Genomic DNA, 21,877 nt, shown 5'->3' with positions numbered 1-21,877 from the left:
AGCTTCTGTAAAGTTTGGAAGGTAGGCGACGAGGCACTGGCAGAAGTAAAGCTGTGAGGACAGGGTGTGAGTCATGCTTGGGTAGCTCAGATTGTAGAGCACTTGCCCATGGAAGGCAAAGGTCCCAAGTTCGAATCTCGGTCCGACTCACTGTTTTAATCTGCCAGAAAGTTTCAAGAATGTTATGTTTACCTGCATGTTAAACCACAGGGTAGTCTACTTTGGCCTTCACCATTGTTAGGTGATGGTCAATCATCCTAGTGGACAGCTGGTTCATAGTCATACCAATATAAAAAGCTGTGCAATGAACTGGTATATGACATAACTGCTTTCACAGGTATTGTGCCTTCTGATAGGGCAGGATAACTTGTGACAGGACTGGAATAGTAAATTTGGTGTAGGTGGATTGGACAGATTTTACACCTGCATCTTCCACAGGGATGTGATCCCTTTGGAAACAGTCCGACTCACTGTTTTAATTTGCCAGAAAGTTTCAAGAATGTTATGTTTACCTGCATGTTAAACCACAGGGTAGTCTACTTTGGCCTTCACCATTGTTAGGTGATGGCCAATCATCCTAGTGGACAGCTGGTTGATAGTCATACCAATATAAAAAGCCGTGCAATGAACTGGTATATGACATAACTGCTTTCACAGGTATTGTGCCTTCTGATAGGGCAGGATAACTTGTGACAGGACTGGAATAGTAAATTTGGTGTAGGTGGATTGGACAGATTTTACACCTGCATCTTCCACAGGGATGTGATCCCTTTGGCAACAGGGTGGGATTGAGAGTGGGATTAGATTGGACTAGGATGTTGTGGAGATTGGATGGGTGGTGGAATACCAGTTTAGGATGAGTGGGAAGGATCTTGGCTAGGATGTACCTAATTTCAGGGCATGGTGATGAGAAATCTAAGCCCTGGCAGTCCCTTCCTCAGAACACCAACATTTCAGCAGAAGAAATAACAGCCATACACAACCTCAAAACAAATCCTGACCTAATTATCCTACTTGCAGACAATGTGTCCATCACTGTTCTTATGAATCCGAGTGATTACCTGGTGGAAGGCATCTGCCAATTATATGACTCCACCGTCTATTAACCCTGCCGGACTGATCCCATCCCAGAAGTCCAACATAGCTTCCAGTCCCTCCTTAGAGTCTTAGACCCTTCCCAGGACCTCACCCCTGAATCCATTTCCCTCCTGATCTCTATGACACTATGCACACCCATCTTCCACATACTCCCCAAAATCCACAAACCCAACAGTCCTGGAGACCCCATTGCAGCTGGTTATTGTGCTGAAAAAATTTCAGTCCTCATTGACGAACACCTCAAACTGATTGCCTGTTATCTAGCCTGCTGTGTCAAAGGTACCAACCAGTTCCTTCACTGACTCTCTACCATACCAACCCCTTTACCTCCTGGATCCCTACCCACCACTGTTGATGCCCCCTCCACATACACCAACATCCCTCATGCCCATGGTCTAACCGCTACTGAACACTACCTTTCCCGGTACCCTTCAGACTCCAAACACACTACCTCATTCCTCATACACCTTACTAACTTTATCCTAACTAACAACAACTTCTACTTTGAATGGGAGGTATAAAAAAACAAATCTGGAGCACAGTCATGGGCATCCAAGTGGCACTCTCCAACGTCAGCTTGCTTATGGCCATCTAGAGGATGTGTTCGTAAACTTCCAAAATGTTAAACCCCTAGTCTGGTTCAGGTTTATTCATGATGTCTTCATGATCTGGATTCAGGGCCAAGACACTCTCTCTTCATTACTTCACAAACTTAACACCTTGTCTTCCATCTGCTTCACATGGTTCTCCTTTACCCAGAGTGCCACCTTTCTGAGTGCAGACCTCCTTCTCTCTGATAGCTCCAGCCACATTTCTGTCCACATCAAACCCACCAACCACCAACAGTACCAGCATTTTGATAGTTGTCACCCCTTCCACACCAAAAAACCCCTCCCACAACAGCCTGGCCACCTGGGGATGGTGTATCTGTAGTGACAAATACTCCCTTGCCCAGTATGCTGAACCTTCACAAACAGACAGTTTTCCACAGACCTAGTCCACAAACAGATCACCCATGCCATTTCTCCCCACATCTCCAATCCTCTCACCACCCCCAAGAACGAGCTACAAAGTTTTGCCCCCTTCTTCACTAAATACCACCCCAGACTGGAACAACTGAACCACATCCTTTGCCAGGGCTTTGATTACCTATCATCATGCCCTGAAATGAGGACCACCCTACTCAAGATCCTTCCCATACCTCCTAAAGTGGTGTTCAGTTGGTCATCCTATCTCCTCAACATCCTAGTCTATCCTTATGTCACGCCAAAACCTAATCTCTTGCCACAGGGATCATATCCCTGCAGAAGACCACGGTGCAAGAACTGTCCAAACCACCCATGCAGCACTTTCTATTCCAGTCCTGTCACATTCTTACCCTTCACCATCAGAGACCAAGCCACCTGTGAAACCAGCCATGTCATATACCAACCCTGCCACTATTTTTGCGCAGCATTTTATTTGGCATGACTACCAACTAGGTGTCAGACAGGATTAATGGCCACTGACTAACTGTGGATAAGAGCAAAGTCAGAGTTGCCACAAGTTTCCCCAAGTAAACTTCCATGATATTTCCCTGATTTCCAGACAAGTTTTAGCATTTTTCCCTGATAAATTTTGAGATCTCAAGGGTAAGTAAAGACATAAGTTGACAAGGATTTCTGTATTACTAAATGTGTGAGCAAAAATCTTAAGTACTAACATGAACATCTTTTGTAATGAACCTGGTTTAGATAGAGAAAGCAAGCCAAATGGTATATATGTTTCATTAAGACCACTCTTGTTTTTTGTTTCAATAAAGCAAAACACATCTGGTGACAAAAATATGGATTTTGCTGGAGTGGCAAGACAGATTTAAAACACCTTCACTGCTTTCAGAAAAAACCTCAGAAAAAAGTAGGCCTCTTGAAAGAAAGGTGTAAGATGGGGAAGAGTTGTGCAAATCAACACTATAGGTGACTGCCAATAAAATGTTGGTTCTACTATGTTTGTTATTGTTGGTTATTACCCACTGTGTTATGTCTATTGTTCTACAGGTATTGTGTGATGTTTCTTTCAAGAAATATACAAGTACGTAGCATTCAAACTGCCAGTGACTGCCACAATTTTCTTCTTCTTGTCATCCATATTTTCTAATATATAAACTACTTTCAAAGTGCCAAAATGTACTGGAATAAATAACATGTCTATAGAACGTCACACTGTACAATGTACTTGTAGTGAGGCATTTGAAATTCCTGAAATCCATCTCTGAGCTGCCCAGGAGCACCACGGTCCCAGGTCCATGAATAAACCATGAAAATTTGCCACATCAGTGAGACTAAATCTGACAAACAGGGCCCACATGTTAGTGGGAAACTATGGGCTTCAGATCGGCAGACCTGATCCATCAGAGATACCCACAGAAATGGCCTGCAGTTTTGGCCCGTCATGGAAGAACACTCGTGTGGCCAGCTATTCATGTGTCACAAATAAGATGTTGTTGGAATGAGACTGCAGTTATCATCCACACAACAGATAACTTGCATGAATAACCCGAGAATCAATACTAATGAGGACAGGTAGCAACTCACCCTAAAGATGATTGCTGAGCCACAGACAGGAACATGGAAAAGACACTCACACTCACTATTAAATTTTTGGCCACAGAAAATGAAAGTGCACACACATTCGCACAATCACTCAGACACAACTCATGCACACATGACCATTGTCTCCAGCTGCTGCATCCACAAGATCTGAGAATAAGATCCAAACAACCACTCCTCGTGCCTCCTGCCTCACATCAGTAGTTTGTAGGCTGGCAGCAAGTAGTGGTGGCAGCACTGACTGCAAGCTGAGTGTAGGGGTAGGAAAGGGAGAAGCAGTAAGAATGAGAGAGTAGGGAAGCAGCTGCACCCAGCAAGAGGCAAAGCATGACATATCAGTAAAAAACAATTTCATGTTATAGAGACAAAAATGAGATTTTTCCAGTGTTTTTATTTATTTATTTATTTATTTTTCAAGTTACCCTGATATTTCCCAGATTTCCCCTATACATTTGAAATTACCTGATTTCCAGAACTTGTGGCAACCCTGACAGTAGACTGCCCTGCGACACAACATGAAGCTGAACGTAAAATGCTTTATTTGAATGGCAGCTTCACTACCAGAGCCAGCTGGATCTTCCTCTCAACCATCAGATTTTTTGAACTGTGCAAACGGGGGTTGACCTCTCTGAAATTATCCTGGCCTCAGCCTATGGTAATCTAATGTCATCCACATTCCACCCAATTGTTTCCACCCCCTCTGTCCTATAATCTCATCCTTTTTCTTGTCTCCCACCCTCTTTGAGTGCTGCCATCTGCATCTGCCAATGCACATGCCTTTCTTTCCCTTCCCAACTCCTCTCCTTTTTCACTCCCCCCCCCCCCCCCCCACACACCTTCCCTGCCCCACAGCCTCCCTCCCCTTCCCCATTCCCTCCAGATTGCTGCTTCCATTCTGCATGACAGATGCATTCCAATCTGAGCTGCAGGAGATGACAGTCATGAATGCTTGAGGTGTGCTTGCTTGTGTGAATGAATGTGTGTATGTGTTTTCCTTCCTGATGAAAGCTTTGTCCAAAAGCTAATGTGTGTCTTTTTATTATGCCTGTCTGCAACTTAACATGTCATCATTATAGTAGTTAGCAATCTATCTTTTCCTTATATTTTTGATATTCCAACCTGGTGTTTCCATTGTTTATCTAATGATTAGGTTCTTTCATTGTACTCATCCTGTGGTTACTGAGATATATCCCACTTCTGAACAATAAGCATTTGGAAAAATTAAGTACAAGCATTTCATTTCATCCATTCCTTTTTAATGGGTTACATTACAAATAGCATCAAATAAAAAATGTAAATTTACAATCTAGCAACAAATGAAGAAACTTCAAACTCAATTACACAAACAAAGAGACAATATGAGAACAGTTATGTCTGTAAAATTGAATAAAATTTTCAAAAGATTTACACTAGAACTATTTATAAAACTAAAACAAAGCAAAATAGGTACCAGCACCAAACATCTGCATCAAGATAGGAGGTGGACAAACAAGACAATTGCAGAGTATATTCGTGGAAACTGTTAAATTGTGCTGAGCCCGTGTAATGATTTCCACCACAAATTCCTCTAAAACCCAATCCAAACTGACAAGCATCAAGTGAATAGGAAATTGATGGACAAATTAAAAGGCTAAAAAAATTATGAGGCATCTGTTTAAGATGGAATTATTGCAGAACTCCCAAGTCTGCTTGCCCTAAAACCTTAAAATAAGTTACATTTATTATCCTTCATCTGTGAAACCTTTCCAAATGCTGCTTACATTTGGATCTATTCAAACTCTCAATACCTGATACAAAGATACTGCGTAATAACTTACAATTCTACCCTTTATATATTGTTGTTATTATTGTAGTTATTATTAAAAATCCTCAACTGTGCCATCATTAATATACGATGGGAACCACTGAGATGGTTTCAGGAGCAATGGAAGAACATAGTACAGCATGGAGGAGGAACTAATTTCTAATGAGAGTACCAACACAAATAGCAGAGATGTGACATATTCTTCTGTTTCTCTCTCTCTTTGTATAAATGTTCTGATTATCTTTTGTCAAAACATGACAACTTATGATAAAATCAGCAGGTAGGTATATCAATGTGCTATAGTGTTATAATATAGATGTATTTTTTTCCCTGTTTTTATAGTGTATAAATGGAAATGAGTGTATGGCATCATTGGCCGGGAGGCCCCTATTTTGGGAAGCTGAGCTGCCAGATGCAAGTCTTATTTCATTTGACACCACATTGGGCGACTTGCATGCCAATGAAGAGGATGAAATGATGACGAGAAAAACACAACACCCAATCCCTGAGCGGAGAAAATTTCCGCCCTGGCCGGGAATCGAACTCGGACCCGTTTTCATGGGGGGCAAGCACATTACCACCCAGATAAGCATGTGGACTGTATAGTGTATAACTGAGGGGAAAATGCTCATCCTCCATTGCTTGGACAAATGCAGATAACCACCTGGAAACTATATAGAGGTTGTACAACAGAACTGAACTGGCGCAATCTGGGGTCAAGATGAGGCAGCACCCACTTCCACAAACTAACAGTACAGTCTTGATTCATCAATCCACAGTCATCCCCTTGGCTTAACAACTTAATTATTGGAATCGAACACAACACACAGTGTGACATTTCACCCCCTTGGCTTAACAACTTAATTATTGGAATGGGACACAACACACAGTGTGACATTTACGACATTTAACTATTTATTTGCCTAAACAGTGATTTTTTTTCTTTTGCTGCATTATTGAAACTAACAAGGATAAACTGTGGCAGGTAGTTTTAGTGTGCATGCAGAACATTTAGCAAACTGAAACATAAGATGGGAGATGGAACTGATGTTGTTAATAATAATAATAATAATAATACAGAATGGGATGAGTGCAACAGTATCCAGGCCAAACATATATTCACCACAATAAATTTCAGTTCTGAAATCAATTCACTGACATAAAAAATTTAAAATATGGAAGTAGTTTCCATCACAGTAAATTTTTTAAGAAGTTTATGAATTGGTGGGCTACAAGTCTCTCGTCAGAATCTGGACCTCAAAATTACTCCAATTATTAGTGAAACACTAAATAGTACAAAATCTAAAGTAAAGTTTGGGGAACATTTAGAAATTTAGACAGGAGTGAGACAAGGTGATCAATTTTCTTCATTAATTTTAAACTCTGGTCTTCAAAATGTAATCTAAATGCGGCAAAAAATAAAATCGATGGTTAAATTGATGAACAAATCAAAAAAAGAAGAACCAGCATTAGAATAGATTGATAAGCTTTTGTGCATGGCATAGTGATTCTGTTTCAGGACATTCAGACAGAAATTCTCTTTAAAAAAACAGTGGTAAGGGAAACCTCCAAATGTCATTTATAAAACAAAATACATGTCTATCAACAATTAGATAACCAAAATTCTCAAACCTAAACACAGGAAAATTGAGAGAGTTTCTCAGTTCAAATATTTAGGTGAAACCATTCAGAACACTGGACTGAGAAAGACCTGGTTACAAAATTTGTTGTTACAGAATGAAACACCTTTCAGGTTTACAAAAGATATCCATAACAAAAATTAATCTCAAAATTAAGAAAACGGAGACACTATCACACAGTCATCAAACTAGAGTGTCTTTACGAGGCTGAATCACCCGTGAAGCAGAAATAAGAGCACTGAAGCAATCCAAAAGAGAGAATGAAAAGTACTCAAGAATACTTAAGGTTCCAAGTACACTGAAGAATGAACACACAGACAAGAGCAAATAAACAAATTGAAAAGTATGTTAATAGTTACCTGGATGTAAATTTTATGGGTATACTAAAATAATGAAACCAACCAGCTTAACTAGCTAGGTCATAGACTTCTACTATAGTTGCAATAAAGCTAAAACTGAGACAGTAAAGTGAATCAGTGCAACAAAGGAATGCCTGAAAGAAGCAAGAATAAAACAACATGATATATCTGCCTGAACAAAATTAGGCAGAAAGTTCACACCTGGGTAGTTGGCCGGACAAAAACAATCCCTGAATATCAGAACAACTAATGACAGGAAATGAGCCCATTCTGAGGGAATGAGGCACAAACCAAAGCTAAAGCAAAACTCTGAAGTGCCATTTGTTGTACACTGGGTGGTCTAGTAGAATTCAAACCTGAATAATAAGAATATATGATGAACTGAAAACCATCTCCTTTTCAAGGTAATTTAAAAGTGATGATGTCCGAGGCTGTAAAGTTATTATGAGCAAATTGAGATTATTACTATTCTATATGCAGTTCTTATCAAGAACTTGTTAATAATTAAAACTTTTATCCATTATGGATGAGGATCACTATGACTATGATGAATAAAGCTTCTTGAAATTAATGCAACCAATCACCTTTTGTTACTGCCCCCTTACTGGTTTTGAACTGCTTAGCAATTCATTATCAGATGGTACATATTATACATATGTAGCATCTGATGATGAATTGCTAGGTGGTTTGAAACTGGTAATGCAATAACAAAAATTGAAGAACAAAACAAAAGGTGTCTGACTGCAGTAATTTTAAGAAACCTTGTTAATAATTTCCAATGGATGTATCATTCATCTGTTAATAAGCAACCATCTTTTATTTTCTCATTTGTGACAAGCATCCACAATGAACAGAAGGAACTTACACAGGATCCACATTAGCTGTTGCTTCATCAAGAACAAGTATTTTGTTTTTACGAATAACAGCTCTTGCTAAGCAAATCAGCTGCCTTTGGCCAACACTGAAATTAGATCCACCCTCTGACACTTGAAAATTAAGCCCTGCTGGAGTTTCATTTATTACATCTTTCAGTTCAACCTGCAAATACAGAGAAAACTGAGTATTAATATTAACCTTATATGAGAAAAAAAGAAGCATTATTTACAATGCCAAAACAGCAATAAATAGAGCAGACTAATAGAACTTATATGCTGGAGCAAGAGAGATACCGAATTTTTAGCATCCTACATAGATCTTCTATTTTAAGAAAGGCAGAGAGGCAATAGGAAGAAATTTACACATGGTAGGAAAATGAAAAGTCGCTCCAAAAGACAGACACAAGTTATAAAAGTAATATTGCACTGGATGACAGGATTTAGATTTAAGAATGTTGATAATAAACTTTCCATTTATTTATTTATTAACATCTTTTATCATGGAGCAACCACAATAATTGGTTTTGCAAACATGAGAAATAATAGTATGACAATAATTATACTTACAAAATCATACTGCAATTGTTTCATTTTATATCTATTTTATACATTTTTTACTTTATAGTTGATATGCTACTAGTTTATGTGACAATCTATGGCTTAAAATTGGTCGAATGGACATAAAAAAAATTATTAAGAAATATTTTAATTTTCTGTTAAAACCATTCCTCATATATGAATGATCTCAGACAGTTTGGTAGTTTTTTTAAACCAAATCAAACCATTGATTTATGAGCATCTGTCCGTCATTTTTAATGTTTCTCTTTTCAGGAAATAGTTAAATTTTGTCCTGCTGTTGTGATAATGTAATCTACATCACTGCGCTTGATAACTTGCATTAGTCGACTCTACATGTACATCTACATCTACATGGATACTCTGCAAATCACATTTAAGTGCCTGGCAGACGGTTCATTGAACCACCATTACAGTTCTCTATTATTCGAATCTCGTATAGCGCGAGGAAAGAATGAACACCTATATCTTTCTGTACGAGCTCTGATTTCCCTTATTTTGTTGTAGTGATCGTTCTTCCCTATGTAGGTCAGTGTCAACAAAATATTTTCGAATTCAGAGGAAAAAGTTGGTGATTGGAATTTCGTGAGAAGATTCTGTGGCAACGAAAAATGCCTTTCTTTTAATGATGTCCAGCCCAAATCCTGTATTATTTCTTTGACACTCTCTCCCATATTTTGCAATAATACAAAACGTGCTGCCTTTCTTTGAACTTTTTCAGTGTACTCTGTCAGTCCTACCTGGTAAGGATCCCACAGCATGCAGCAGTATTCTAAAAGAGGATGGACAAGCGTAGTGTAGGCAGTCTCCTTAGTAGGTAACCATAACTAATTTAAATATATATGAAGAATATATTATTAGGTATCTGTGCTTCACAAACACTTCCATACATGAACCTGTATGACTACCCCTTATATAGATCATATTGTTCTTTTCTGTAATGGCAGTAATCTTTTTAAGTGGACATCCGCTACACAGCCCCCAAAGTTCAATATATGGTGATATGTAGTACTTGTACTTACAAAAACTAAATTAAAATACTAAAATTAGCAGAAAAGTCATTATTTAGAGAAGGGGGGAAGTTGCTGTTGCTTCTAGCTGCTGTCTGCCTGCTACTGTTAGCTTAAGGTTTAAATGACCAAATAGATCATTATAAAGAAACAGTTGTTACCTAAATGCTGTAGGAGTAAAAGCTTGTTTCAATTAAACACTCACACATTTCTTACAGGTAACATGGGTCTTTTATTATGGAATGTTGAAATCAAATAATTTGCAGAAGTTGTGAGTAGTAACAAATTATTTTAATTTTTTATTTATTTTCTAGAGATTATTAATTTTTCTTTCCACAAAATGGGGCATATTGAAGATCTTAAAGTCAGCATATAGAACTGCCCTTCCAGCTCTATACAAGGAAACACAGAGTACATGAAAATTATTTTTAAATAGGGCAGAAGAAAGACAACTCACCTACAGTTGATTATTTCATGATGCATAGAACACCACACTACTGTTCTTTTTCCAGTTCGGGTACACACTCAAACACCCAAACACACATCTGTGTGTGTGTTTGTGTGTGTGTGCGTGTGTGTGTGTGTGTGTGTGTGTGTGTGTAAAAGGGGGGAGGGGGGCACTCTGCGCGTTTGAGAATGTTTATGACTATGAATTGAAATAAAAACCTTCTAAGAGTAAATGTGTAGTGACGTGAAAGTAAGAATTCAAAAAGTGAATACAGAGGTTTCTGATGAATAAATATGGGGCACTTTTAAGTACTAACCATTCTGAAACAAAAATATAACAAGTAGACTCTTCTCAGGAATTTTATTTCTAGATGAACTGTACATTAATCTAATTTTTTACATGATTTCCACCGACGTTTGATGTGTTTACATTTGTTTGTGAGTATCTGAAATCCCTCCTCTGATTGAGAATCCCACCAATTATGAAATACGTGCTGTGTTTGTTTTCTTGGAGCTAAAGGTGTGAAAGTGGCTGAAATTATCATCAGGTCAGTGAAGTCTATGGAGAAAACTAAAACATGCCTTAATGTAAACCCATACATGCAAACTGGTTCTCCAGCTCATTTGTTTTACTTATTACAAGAACGACTCCATTGTGAAATCTTCTCTACACCCCAGCCATTCCCACCATATCAGTGAAACACAGCATCAGAAGTGTGGCAACCTGTGAGACAACATGTGATACCAACTGACATGTAAGTTTTGTTTCTTATTATATACTGGTGTGATGCCCCCAAGTTATTAGTCAGTACAGCTGGTTACAAATTTGGCTACACCTTCAACATACAAAATTATCATATGGAACATGTTGAGGATGGTAGCAGCAAGAACATATATACTTATTCATTGCTCAGACCATTTTAATCTCCATTTCCAACTCAGTGCCAACTTCAGTAATGGGAAGTGGCTCTCCCATTAGCCACGTAACCTGGGATCTGAGTGACTTGCTCTTTCTTCCCAACCCCATCTCTCTTTCCTCTCTGAAAAAGAAACTGAACAGCTTCAAAACCAAGGTGATAACTTTTTCTGCTTGAAGGTGTGTCTGTCACTTGGCATTTTGTCTCATGAATTTAAGTACTGGCCAGCCACCTAAACCACTGTGAACCCCTACCAGTCCAAAAGAAAATTAAAAATGTATCTCTTTAGCCACTCTCTTTAAAATTATCTGAAGATCTGGATTCAGATTTTGAAAATTTCTGTTAGCTATGGGCCAGGTAATGGTGTTCATAGTTAATCTGCATGACAAGAATTAATGTACCATAAATAGAACTTACAGAAACTGGTACATATTTTGTCCAAGAAATACCATTGTGATTAAGTAAATATTAAGCTACTGACAACAAATAAACAGCATCTGCATAGTATAACTGAGATGGCACCAAAAGCAGATATCTTTCTAATTTACTCAATTAAATTTACATGACTTAATCATGACTAGCATTTAGCAGTATAGTGACAGTTTGTTGTTAATATAGTATTATAGCAGTTCAGTAAGATGGACAGTGACATGCCTCATGTTGGTTGGGGGTGCAGTGACCTCTATGGAGGGGTGGAAGAGCCATTCTTCAGTTGTTAGGAATGCTGGGTCTCTTCCAACCTGAACACTATGGGTTCGATGGGTTGGCAAAATCTATGGGAATCCAGCATGAGAAGCTGGCTACAGCAAGACAGATGGCATGCGTGTAAATGCTTTATTTCTCCAAGCTACAGCAGTTGCAGGCATGCACTCTTATCCAGTGGCACAGCCCCGCATCTGCACACAGCATCCATATTCCACAGGTGCACTTAAGCACCAATCTCATGGCCCACAGTGAAGCGACACTGCAATGTGGTGCATTGTCTAGGAGGCAGTGTGATGGCTTGTTAGTGCTGATTCATCATGTGCTGAGATGGCAGCTGGCAGTCAAGGTCCCCACAGTGGCATCAGGCACAGGCTGATTAAAGTTCATAAAGCAAAGCAGCAGTGCAGAAGCAGGGCAGCACAGCACCCCAAACTCAGGATATTGACATACGAGTGAAAGACTGATATGACGATGGCTGTCTGGCAGATGCTGGAGCAGTCCTGCAGCATGGTGGTCATTGCTTACTGTTGTTGTCTTGAACCTCTGCCTGGTGGCTCAAATGCTACTTATAAATAATGTCCCAGTGACTGTCTGCATGCCTGGTGGCAAAGGACTGCAGTTCTGGTTGACGCATTGCTGTGTCAGTGGTTTGTTATGAGGGACTTCTAAATGTTGACAAAACATGTGGTGCATTCTGCATTTCAGCTGCATCATCAGCTGTGTGCCTTTGGGATGGTAACTGGAACACCGTGTCCCAAATTTTCTTAACATCATGACAAACAAACTAAATGATTAAAATAGTGAACTTCCAATCCACCAAGGTGAATGTTGCCAAATCTCAATTACTGGTATTTAAAGTGGTTAGTTCTGACCAAAAGAATGTAAAGAATGTACATAACATCTCAGCAACAGAAACAGGGAGCTACAAAGTTTGGGGTGTGTACGTTGATGAAGATTTGCAGTTTGGGAAAAGTCAGTATTGCCTTATATCTCCTTAGCCAGCTCACAAAGACAGTTCCTAGCCACACAATGAAAATAGTATACTATAGAATAATTATCCCTTTCTTGATTATGTACAGATTAGTTCTGAACAGTTGACACTCTTTTGTAATGTATTCCATGTCTCAAAAGATTCTCTTTCGTGATGGGATCCTGTTCTGGTCCCACCAAGGAATTTTTCACTATAGATTTGTGTTGTGTATCACAAATAAATGTTAACATACTTAAGGCATGTAACTTCTCATACAATTCAAGTTTCATGTGTGTGTGTGTGTGTGTGTGTGTGTGTGTGTGTGTGTGTGTGGTTGGGGAAGGAGGGGTGTAATTTCTCCCTCCCTTATTCACCTCCTTATCTTCCAGTTGGTCATCACTTATTTATTTATTTATTCTATGTTCAATGGGCCCATATGGCTACAAGTTCACCATGGATGTTGGATGTATCAAAATTATGCTTACATACAAGATGAACCAGAACTCCACCAACAAACATTTGAAGGTATTTTAAGAATACCTTCTGAATATTTCGGTGTAAGGGACCCATGGTCTCTGGGGGCTCATTACAGGGTTATTGAATTTCATTTGGTTTCTTGTCCCAGTTAGCTTTGTGTCTGTACTGCACTGAAAATAGTGCACAACAGTGCAAATGTGTGTCTATTTGAGATGTGTGTCTGTGTATCTATTGGGGATGGCAGTTATCTCTGTTTTTTTGTCCCATTCCAGTTTTACCTGACTGTTAAAACCGCTCAAAATAACCAGTTTCTGTACTAACCAAGGCCTGGTTTTTTATTCCTATTTTTTTCAGTAATAAAGCTAGACAGTGAATGAAGACTGAAAAACTTTGAATTACTCCATTTCAAGATACTTAGAATCAAAATATTAAATTAAAAATGCAAATAAAAAATCTTAGCCTATCCACCATTGCCAGTTTCTTAAAAAGTTGAAACTCTGCTTAAAAATCATGTTGTAATTGCAGATCATACCACTTTTTATGCATTACAAATAGTCAGTGCTAAAGAGTGAAGACTGAGGTTGAAGGACTCTTTTTTTCGTGGTAATTTGTCTGCTTTCAAGGGCTACAAGCAGATGAAGCCATATTTCGTAGACTACTATGTGGACAAACAGGCAGCAGGTCAGCTACTTTCTATTTTTATTGTGTACTATGAATGAATTGTTGTTAAGTTTTTAATTTATTAACTGTTCCCTTCCTCTTCTGTTATTTTATAGAAATGGCAGACAAATCTTTAATCATTTAAGGCAAATGAAGAATTGTACTTCATTGCTATGCCACTTCATAAAAATATTTCCAGACTAGTGTTGGTGTCATTTGGCAATACAATGGTTGTGCTGGGATGACAGCAAGAAACTATGACACAGAGCAAGTGGGGGCAAGTCTAGCACCCTGCACGTACACACATACCTTAAGCCATGGTATACAGCAACAGGGACATTATTGTCTCAGCAATGCTCGATCAAATTTTTGCCACACATTTGTAGCTTGTTTCTGTTGGTATTGTTACCAAAGTAGCATTGAACAATTTTCTCATATTCTATAACAACAATATTTCAAACCAATGTACACTTTATGAATAAAAGGTCTTCCTCTTTAAAAAAAGGTTTATTTAAACACGTTTCAATATTTACATATTACAGGCTTTTTCAGTTTTGTGAAGGTATTTTCACACAAACAAAGGCAACTGTGGTAACAAACTGAATGAATCATTATTACATTATTACTCTGTAATGAGCTGCCAGGGACTGTGGGTTCCTTACACCAAAATACTGGTGGGAATATTGATCTTGATGCAGTATCCGGATACTCTCCACCATGAGAAGAGGATGATTTTTGTACTATGCAGAGAGAGAGTAGTGTGATCTGTATCTTGGTCTGAGCCAGTTGCATGTATTTATGTTGGGTAGTAAAGTATACGAAGATACATCCACTGCATTTGTTATTTATGGTAGTCACAAATACTGGCCCGTACTATGATCTACTCACATTGGTGACCTCACATCAGTCATGAAACATGCAATTCTTCACATTTTTGCCATTTTTCATCACAACTGTGTGGCTGTCACACAATGCTCCAACCAGTGTGCTGCTTCTGCAATGATGAAAGGATTGCAATGTACTATGTGAACTGTTCTGGAAACTGAGTGTGCCAATGACTTAAGACTCATTCATACTGACATCATCAAACTTTTAGTACATCAATAATTCCCACCACTTATGACTCTATTCTCATACCGTGAGTACAGCACCACTATTAATAGTGTTACCAGTGTGCAATGATTCCAGAGTGTTTGTGGGGACATTTTTACATTATCCATGCATTCTGCATTGCATGTGCAATATGAACATTGGCATGCTGCTCCACAATGTCCTGCAACATTAACAATTGCCAGCCATGTTGCTTCACACTAAGTAGTTACTTTCAGATTTGGAAGACAGTGCCATTATGGCAGTGCTCCCAATTGAAACTGAGTGCAACATATGTGTAACACAAATTGTGTGCCTCCTAAATCTTTCACATCATGAAATGCAAACATCCAGTCATTTTCCAATTTGCCACAACAAATAGGGCTTCATACACAGTCAGCAGCCACCTTGTCGGCTACAAGAGAAAATACTGGAAATTTGGCCTTCACTTAATGTCTGAAGCTTAGTTTTCACCTCAATCCCACCTTTTGATGTTGCCAGTCCCATCTTGTAGTTCGCAATGATTGACAAAATTTTTACAGCAACAGGATTCCTCAATGATGGTACTAGACACATCAGTTTACTCTACCATCCAGGATGTCAAGCAGAAGTCATCACTGACGTCATAGTGTTGCCACCTCAAATGAACAAATACAAAGCAGTGACATTCACACTCCTGCAGTGTCTTTCATGTATCCCTGAATGATAAGTGCTGGAGGCTGTGTACAATCAACAACTGCACAACAACACTCCATCACATCTCTGGCAATGTCTCCTTGCTACCATTGACCATGCCCTCATGACAGACATGGAATTATGGACACCCTTGAACACAAGCTCCAGTACAGTGGTTCATTAACACCACGTTCACTATGTCGGTTGAAAGATTGTGGTGGCATAGGAAGCCCATTAAACTACCAACGGAACTACTACTAGTGATCATTACACATGAATCTGAACCTCTTGACATACGATTCATGTTTGTTGACTGTATGTTCTCCAATATCTGTCACCGTCAATTGATAAACAACCAGGTTGATGACACACCAGGCAACACAGGGGTGTTACTCTCTTCAATGCCAACTACTGCCAGCTGAGCCAGCTCAATGTAAACTGACAGTGATGTCACACCTTGCCCTCTGGCTCCAACATGCTGCAGCAAGAACACACCACCACCATCACAGGAAAGGACATACCCAGTGACATGACCTCTTCACAACCATTGTTCTGCTGATTTCATGCTACCCTGAGCAGACAGTTCAAAAATTTTGAAAACCATTTGAGTATGCAATGCCTTCAGAGGGCCGAAATAGGCACTTCAGCCTATTCAACACAATATAGTCATCTATCAGTCTCATATTTTGCACAGGCTCATGTCACTTCTACGGTACTTGTGGCAGATGCCTCTTCATTCAAGGCATACCTACAAAACAATTCTTCCTTGTGGATGTGGGCTCTGATATCAATTGCCTGCCCTATGACAGCATGCTCGCTTTTGAACCATCATTGCTATTAGTCTACACTCAGCAGATGATGTGGAAATCTCTATCCATGGCACCACACACCATTCAGCTTACAGAGGATTTACAATGCACCTGAACATTTTATGTCATAGACATGTGCATGCCTACTGTTGATATGGGCTTCCTATGCCACCACAATCTTTCAACCGACATAGTGAACGTGGTGTTAATGAACCACTGTACTGGAGCTTGTGTTCAAGGGTGCTTCTCTCCAATCAACAGCAATTCATTGACCACTTCATGGAAGCACGTTTACCTCACAATGAAAATTCTGACCTCTACCACTGCATCAGCCTTTTGTAAGCTGAACTTGCATCAGCATGCATACATATACGTGAGCTCACTTCACAATGATCAGTTGTGTCAAACGGGACAACATCCCGCATTGTGCACTACTCTCGCACCTATGGGCCTGGACTTCATAGGCATTCTTTCACAACATTCACAGACACTGGACATAAACAATCATTTCAAACCAGCTGCCACAGATGAGGTGGTGTAATGGATCTGAGAGATGTGTTATTTTCTACCGGATTTGTCGATACCAAATCTAATGAGGGAGGTTGTAAATATTTTCTTATATTTTTGTCAGAATATTTTTTGTGAATTGTAATTTGCCTTATTTTAGGCTAATTTGCTTACATGTTTGAGAGTGACAGCATATTGATTAAGGGGCTCCGGAAAGGCTCAAAATCATGAAAAGTTCAATTTATACTTTTTTGCGTTTTCTGAATCTGCAGACTATTACCCTTTAATAGATATATAATTTATTCAATTCCGAAGACTACAACTATTTTTAAATTTTTTTTGAAATGTGTTCTACGTGGGCGTGACCCACTGTGGCGCTGTTAAACTGCTGTCAAATGGTGTTATTATTAACGTCCGTGTTCATCAGGTACATTTTAGTGATGTGAGATAAAGTATGTGTTGTGGCTAACCTGTGATGGTTCAATATATATCGCTGGTGTGATTGTCGATTGTTTCATGTTTATTTACTCTGTCATTATCTCGAAAATATTCGTAATTAATTCTGTTTCTTGAGTCTCTGTTTTGTTGAAGTATAATAATGAGTAAAAGTAAAGTTATTAGAAATCCTATGAAGGCTTTTAAGAAAAGGAGAAATGTTGGAAAGCCAAAGGTATGTGTTATTACTGTAAACAATAAAGACGATAACCAAGTGAGTGAACCTAACCTCTCAAGTACACCTGCCCATAGCAGTCAAAGTGGGAAAGAAAATACTTCACAGAAGAAGCTTGGTTCAATGAGTGAAAACTATGAATGTTTTATGGGCGAATCGGATGTGAATGAAATATTTGATATGTCGGTTCTCAAAGGAATTTTTTCAAACTGTGTAAGATGTATTCATTGTAGTGAAGTTGGTCTGGAACTCTCCATAATAAAGCACGTAGGACTTGCTAGTGAAATACAACTGAAATGTGATAAGTGTTCATACATGACCACCTTTTGGAACAGTGTTGCAGTAACTGCAACTGAAGAAAATGGTAGTAAAATCTACGAACACAACATTAGATTTGTTTATTCCTTGCGTTCAGTTGGTAAGGGTGCTACTGCAGGTGCAATTTTCTGTGGCATCATGAATCTTCCAACTCCCCCAACCAAGTTTACAACCTATAATAAATTAATAGGGTCTAAAGTAGGAGATGTCTGTATAGAATCTATGAAGAACGCTGTGGAAGAGGCAGTAATGGAAAATAATGGTAACAGAGATTTGACTGCAGCGTTCGATGGTACCTGGCATAAATGGGGACACACATCTCTTCATGGTGTAGTATCTGCCACCAGTATGTATACAGGGAACGTTTTAGATGTAGCAGTAATATCAAAGTATTGTAGATGTCCACAAAAATATAAAGGTACACATGAAAATAATTGCAAAGCTAACTATAGTGGCAGTAGTGGAGGAATGGAAGTGGCTGGTGTTGCCAGTATATTCCAGCGTTCAGAGGCGTGTGATAAAGTGCGATATGTTAATTACCTTGGTGACGATGATTCTAAAAGTTTCAAACATGTTCAAGGACTGAAGCCCTATGGTGATGATGTTGTAGTGCAGAAATTTGAGTGTATTGGACACGTACAGAAGCGAATGGGAACAAGACTTCGGCGACTGAAAGCTTCGTACCAGAAACAAAAACTCTGTGATGGTAAAGGGTTGGATGGGAAGGGAAGGTTAACTGACAGTGTAATTGACAAAATACAGAACTATTATGGAATGGCTATTAGGCAAAATACACAAAGTGTCGACTAAATGAAGAAGGCTGTTTGGGCTCTTTTTTTTCATGCTTCTTCAACCGATGAAAATCCCCAACATAGCTTGTGTCCCAAAGAAGAAGACAGTTGGTGTAAATATAACAACGGATTGCTAACTGGTGAAGTGTACACTCTTAAGCATAGTCTACCCCATGCAATAATGGAGGTGATAAAACCTATTTTCAGAGACTTAGCAGCACCTGAACTGTTGAAAAAGTGTATTCACGGAAAAACTCAAAACCCCAATGAAAGTGTAAATAGTGTTATATGGTCGAGAATCCCCAAGACTGTATTTGTTGGAATAGAAACATTTCACTTTGGTGTGTACGATGCTGTTGCGACTTTCAATGATGGCAACATTGTAAGGTGCAAGGTATTTAGAAATATGGGAATGAAGATAGGTTCTAACATGGTACGAACGATGCTTGCTTTAGACAAGGAACGCCTTCGGGCTGCAGGCAGGGCTGTAAAGAGTCTAGAAATACAAGCAAGAGTAAACAGGAGGAGGAACAAGAGGAAGCTGGAGGAGGAGTTTGCAAAGATAATCCATCCTATGGGCCTGGAATGCACTAAAAAGTTAATCCAATCTTTGTCGCTCGATTCCCAAAACTTTTATTTTCTCATACTAATTACATTTTTTCTAAGGATCTTCCAAACATATTTGTTTCAAACTTTCAGTAAATGTTACCCAGTACCTTCTGCATAATTTAACACAGCCTTTTTCCAAAAAACTGTATATTTTTGAATATATAAATAAAAAATTGCAAAAAAATGTTGTGAATTTTCATTACAATTGAAAAAAAATCATCTTTAATAACTGAACTAAAATTTTGTAAAATCCCTGTGTTAAGTTGTAGCCCATATTCCAATAAATACTCTGTAAAAAGTTCAACTTCCTACCTCAAATACTTTGTGAGGAAAGATGTAATTTATAAGCGTTATTTTAACATTGCAAGTATAGGGCATTCCGGAGCCCCTTAATATTAGTAGATGTGACGAATAATATCAAAGAGACTGGTTACAAGTGGAAGCTTGTGTGTTGTGTGAAATGTCTTTGATGCTGGAGTCATCTTTGACTGTAGTCAGTTAGCAGTAAACACTTGGTGTGTGATGGTGGAACAATGTATAGGTCCCCATTGCAATAATTTGCAAGTGACCAGCAAAAATGAGTTATTCTACTACTTTTTTATATAAACATCAAGAAGGAAGCACATTCGGAAAAATGGTATTTGAAGCACCAAAAATGAGGCAAATGCACTGAACCAGGACATTTCCGCAGCCGACAAAACAGCATTATGGAATCATACTTTCACTAGACGACTGAAGCCAACACAAAAAAGTCAAATATCATCCTATAAACATCCACAGAAAACTGAATACTATCACGAAATATGCTAAATTCAAGTATATAAAAATAGTGAGCATATTTCAGTGGTCGTCTCCTCCTCAGTGTCAGTGTAAACACTGGTCTCAGTGCAGCATTCACCACAGCCACCACCACTCCTAGACAACAACACCACTACCTGCAGTGTTAGCCTTGGCCATCACCTGCACTGGGGCGTGCAGTGCACAGTGGTACAGTGCATAGTAGTGAGACAACAGATGGTCCTCCCATCAGACACAAATGTCATCAACTGTGTCCAGAAGAATTACAAATAGCTAAAAACACCATTCACGAACATTTACAATAAGGTATTGTCTGCCCATCTGACAGACCCTTGGCATCACAAATTAAACTTGTTCCCAAAAAAGATGGTAGAGTAAGACTTTGTAGTGAGTAAAGAGTTCCAAGCTCAAGAACAATCCATGACAACTACCCTGTCCCAAAGCTTCAAATCTTTAGCATCATTGGCTGCAATTACACATATCTAAAGAGTCTGATGCACCCTGACAACATACAAGACTGCCATCATAACACCTTATGGCTTAAAGAATGTTGTGCAAACATAGCCGGAGGTAATTGACGGTCTCCTCTGCTACTTCCCATATTGATAAACTTACCTTGGTGGTATTTTGCTTTTCTTGTATTACTCAGAGGAGGACACACTTCACCTAGAAGAATTCTGAGCCATCCTGCAGCAGGGCGGTGTTATCATCAATATTGACAAGTCACAGCTATGTCAGTCGGAACTAACATTCTTATTTAACACTTAATATATCAGGCATTAAGCCAACCAATGAACGAATGGATATGGTTAAAAACTAGCCTCTTCCCAAAACTTATGACTTATATAATTTCCTTGGGATTCTCAATTTTTATTGCAGACAGCTCCTGTATGCTGTTTAATTTCAGTCTCCCCTTACAGACAGCTTGTCAGGCAAAGAAAAAAGGGTAATTGGAAAACTGACTGGACAGTGGAGATATCTGAGGCATTCTGTAAAGCAAAGAACACCTTGGTGTATGCCTTCTCTCTCTCTGTTTCTCTAACCCAGAAGGTCACTTCACAATGACCACTGATGTTAGTGACTCTGTGATGGGTACAGTACTTCAGCAGATTTTGATAGAGTACTTCAACCATCACAATTCTTCTTTAGGAAACTTTCACAGTCTTTGTCTAAATGATTGGCCTTTGACTGTAAGATTCTCACAGTGTACACAGCTGTGAAACATTTTCAAGAAGACACTGAAGGATGTCAGGTAACTATACATACTGACCACAAGCCACCAGTTGCTGCCATTAGAAACTCCTCTCAAAGTCTCAGCCCTCAGTGGTACAGACACTTGGACTTTATTGCACAGTGTACTACTATTGTGTGCCACATTCACAGTATGGGAACATCATCGCTGACTATCCGTCCCGAATCTGTGCAATATCCTTACAGTGTGATTATCGACTTATGGAAGATGAGCAAACAAAGATTCCATTATCA

At 39.0% G+C, this 21,877-nt stretch overlaps 1 protein-coding gene across 4 annotated transcripts in view; it reads right to left on the bottom strand.

Annotated features, from left to right (window-relative positions):
* Positions 1-21,877, bottom strand: part of LOC124593680 (ATP-binding cassette sub-family C member 4-like) — a 473,970-nt gene that overhangs the window by 58,144 nt on the left and 393,949 nt on the right. For all 4 annotated transcript variants that reach the window (XM_047131977.1, XM_047131979.1, XM_047131978.1 and 1 more), the window contains one exon: positions 8,355-8,527. In XM_047131977.1, coding sequence (XP_046987933.1) covers positions 8,355-8,527 — 173 coding nt within the window. The remainder of the gene's footprint in view (positions 1-8,354; positions 8,528-21,877) is intronic.

The sequence above is a fragment of the Schistocerca americana genome, chromosome 2 (assembly GCF_021461395.2).
Source record: "Schistocerca americana isolate TAMUIC-IGC-003095 chromosome 2, iqSchAmer2.1, whole genome shotgun sequence".
Taxonomy (NCBI): domain Eukaryota; kingdom Metazoa; phylum Arthropoda; class Insecta; order Orthoptera; family Acrididae; genus Schistocerca; species Schistocerca americana.
The sequence above is the reverse complement of the archived record's forward strand: the minus strand, read 5'-3'. Positions and strand labels throughout refer to the sequence as shown.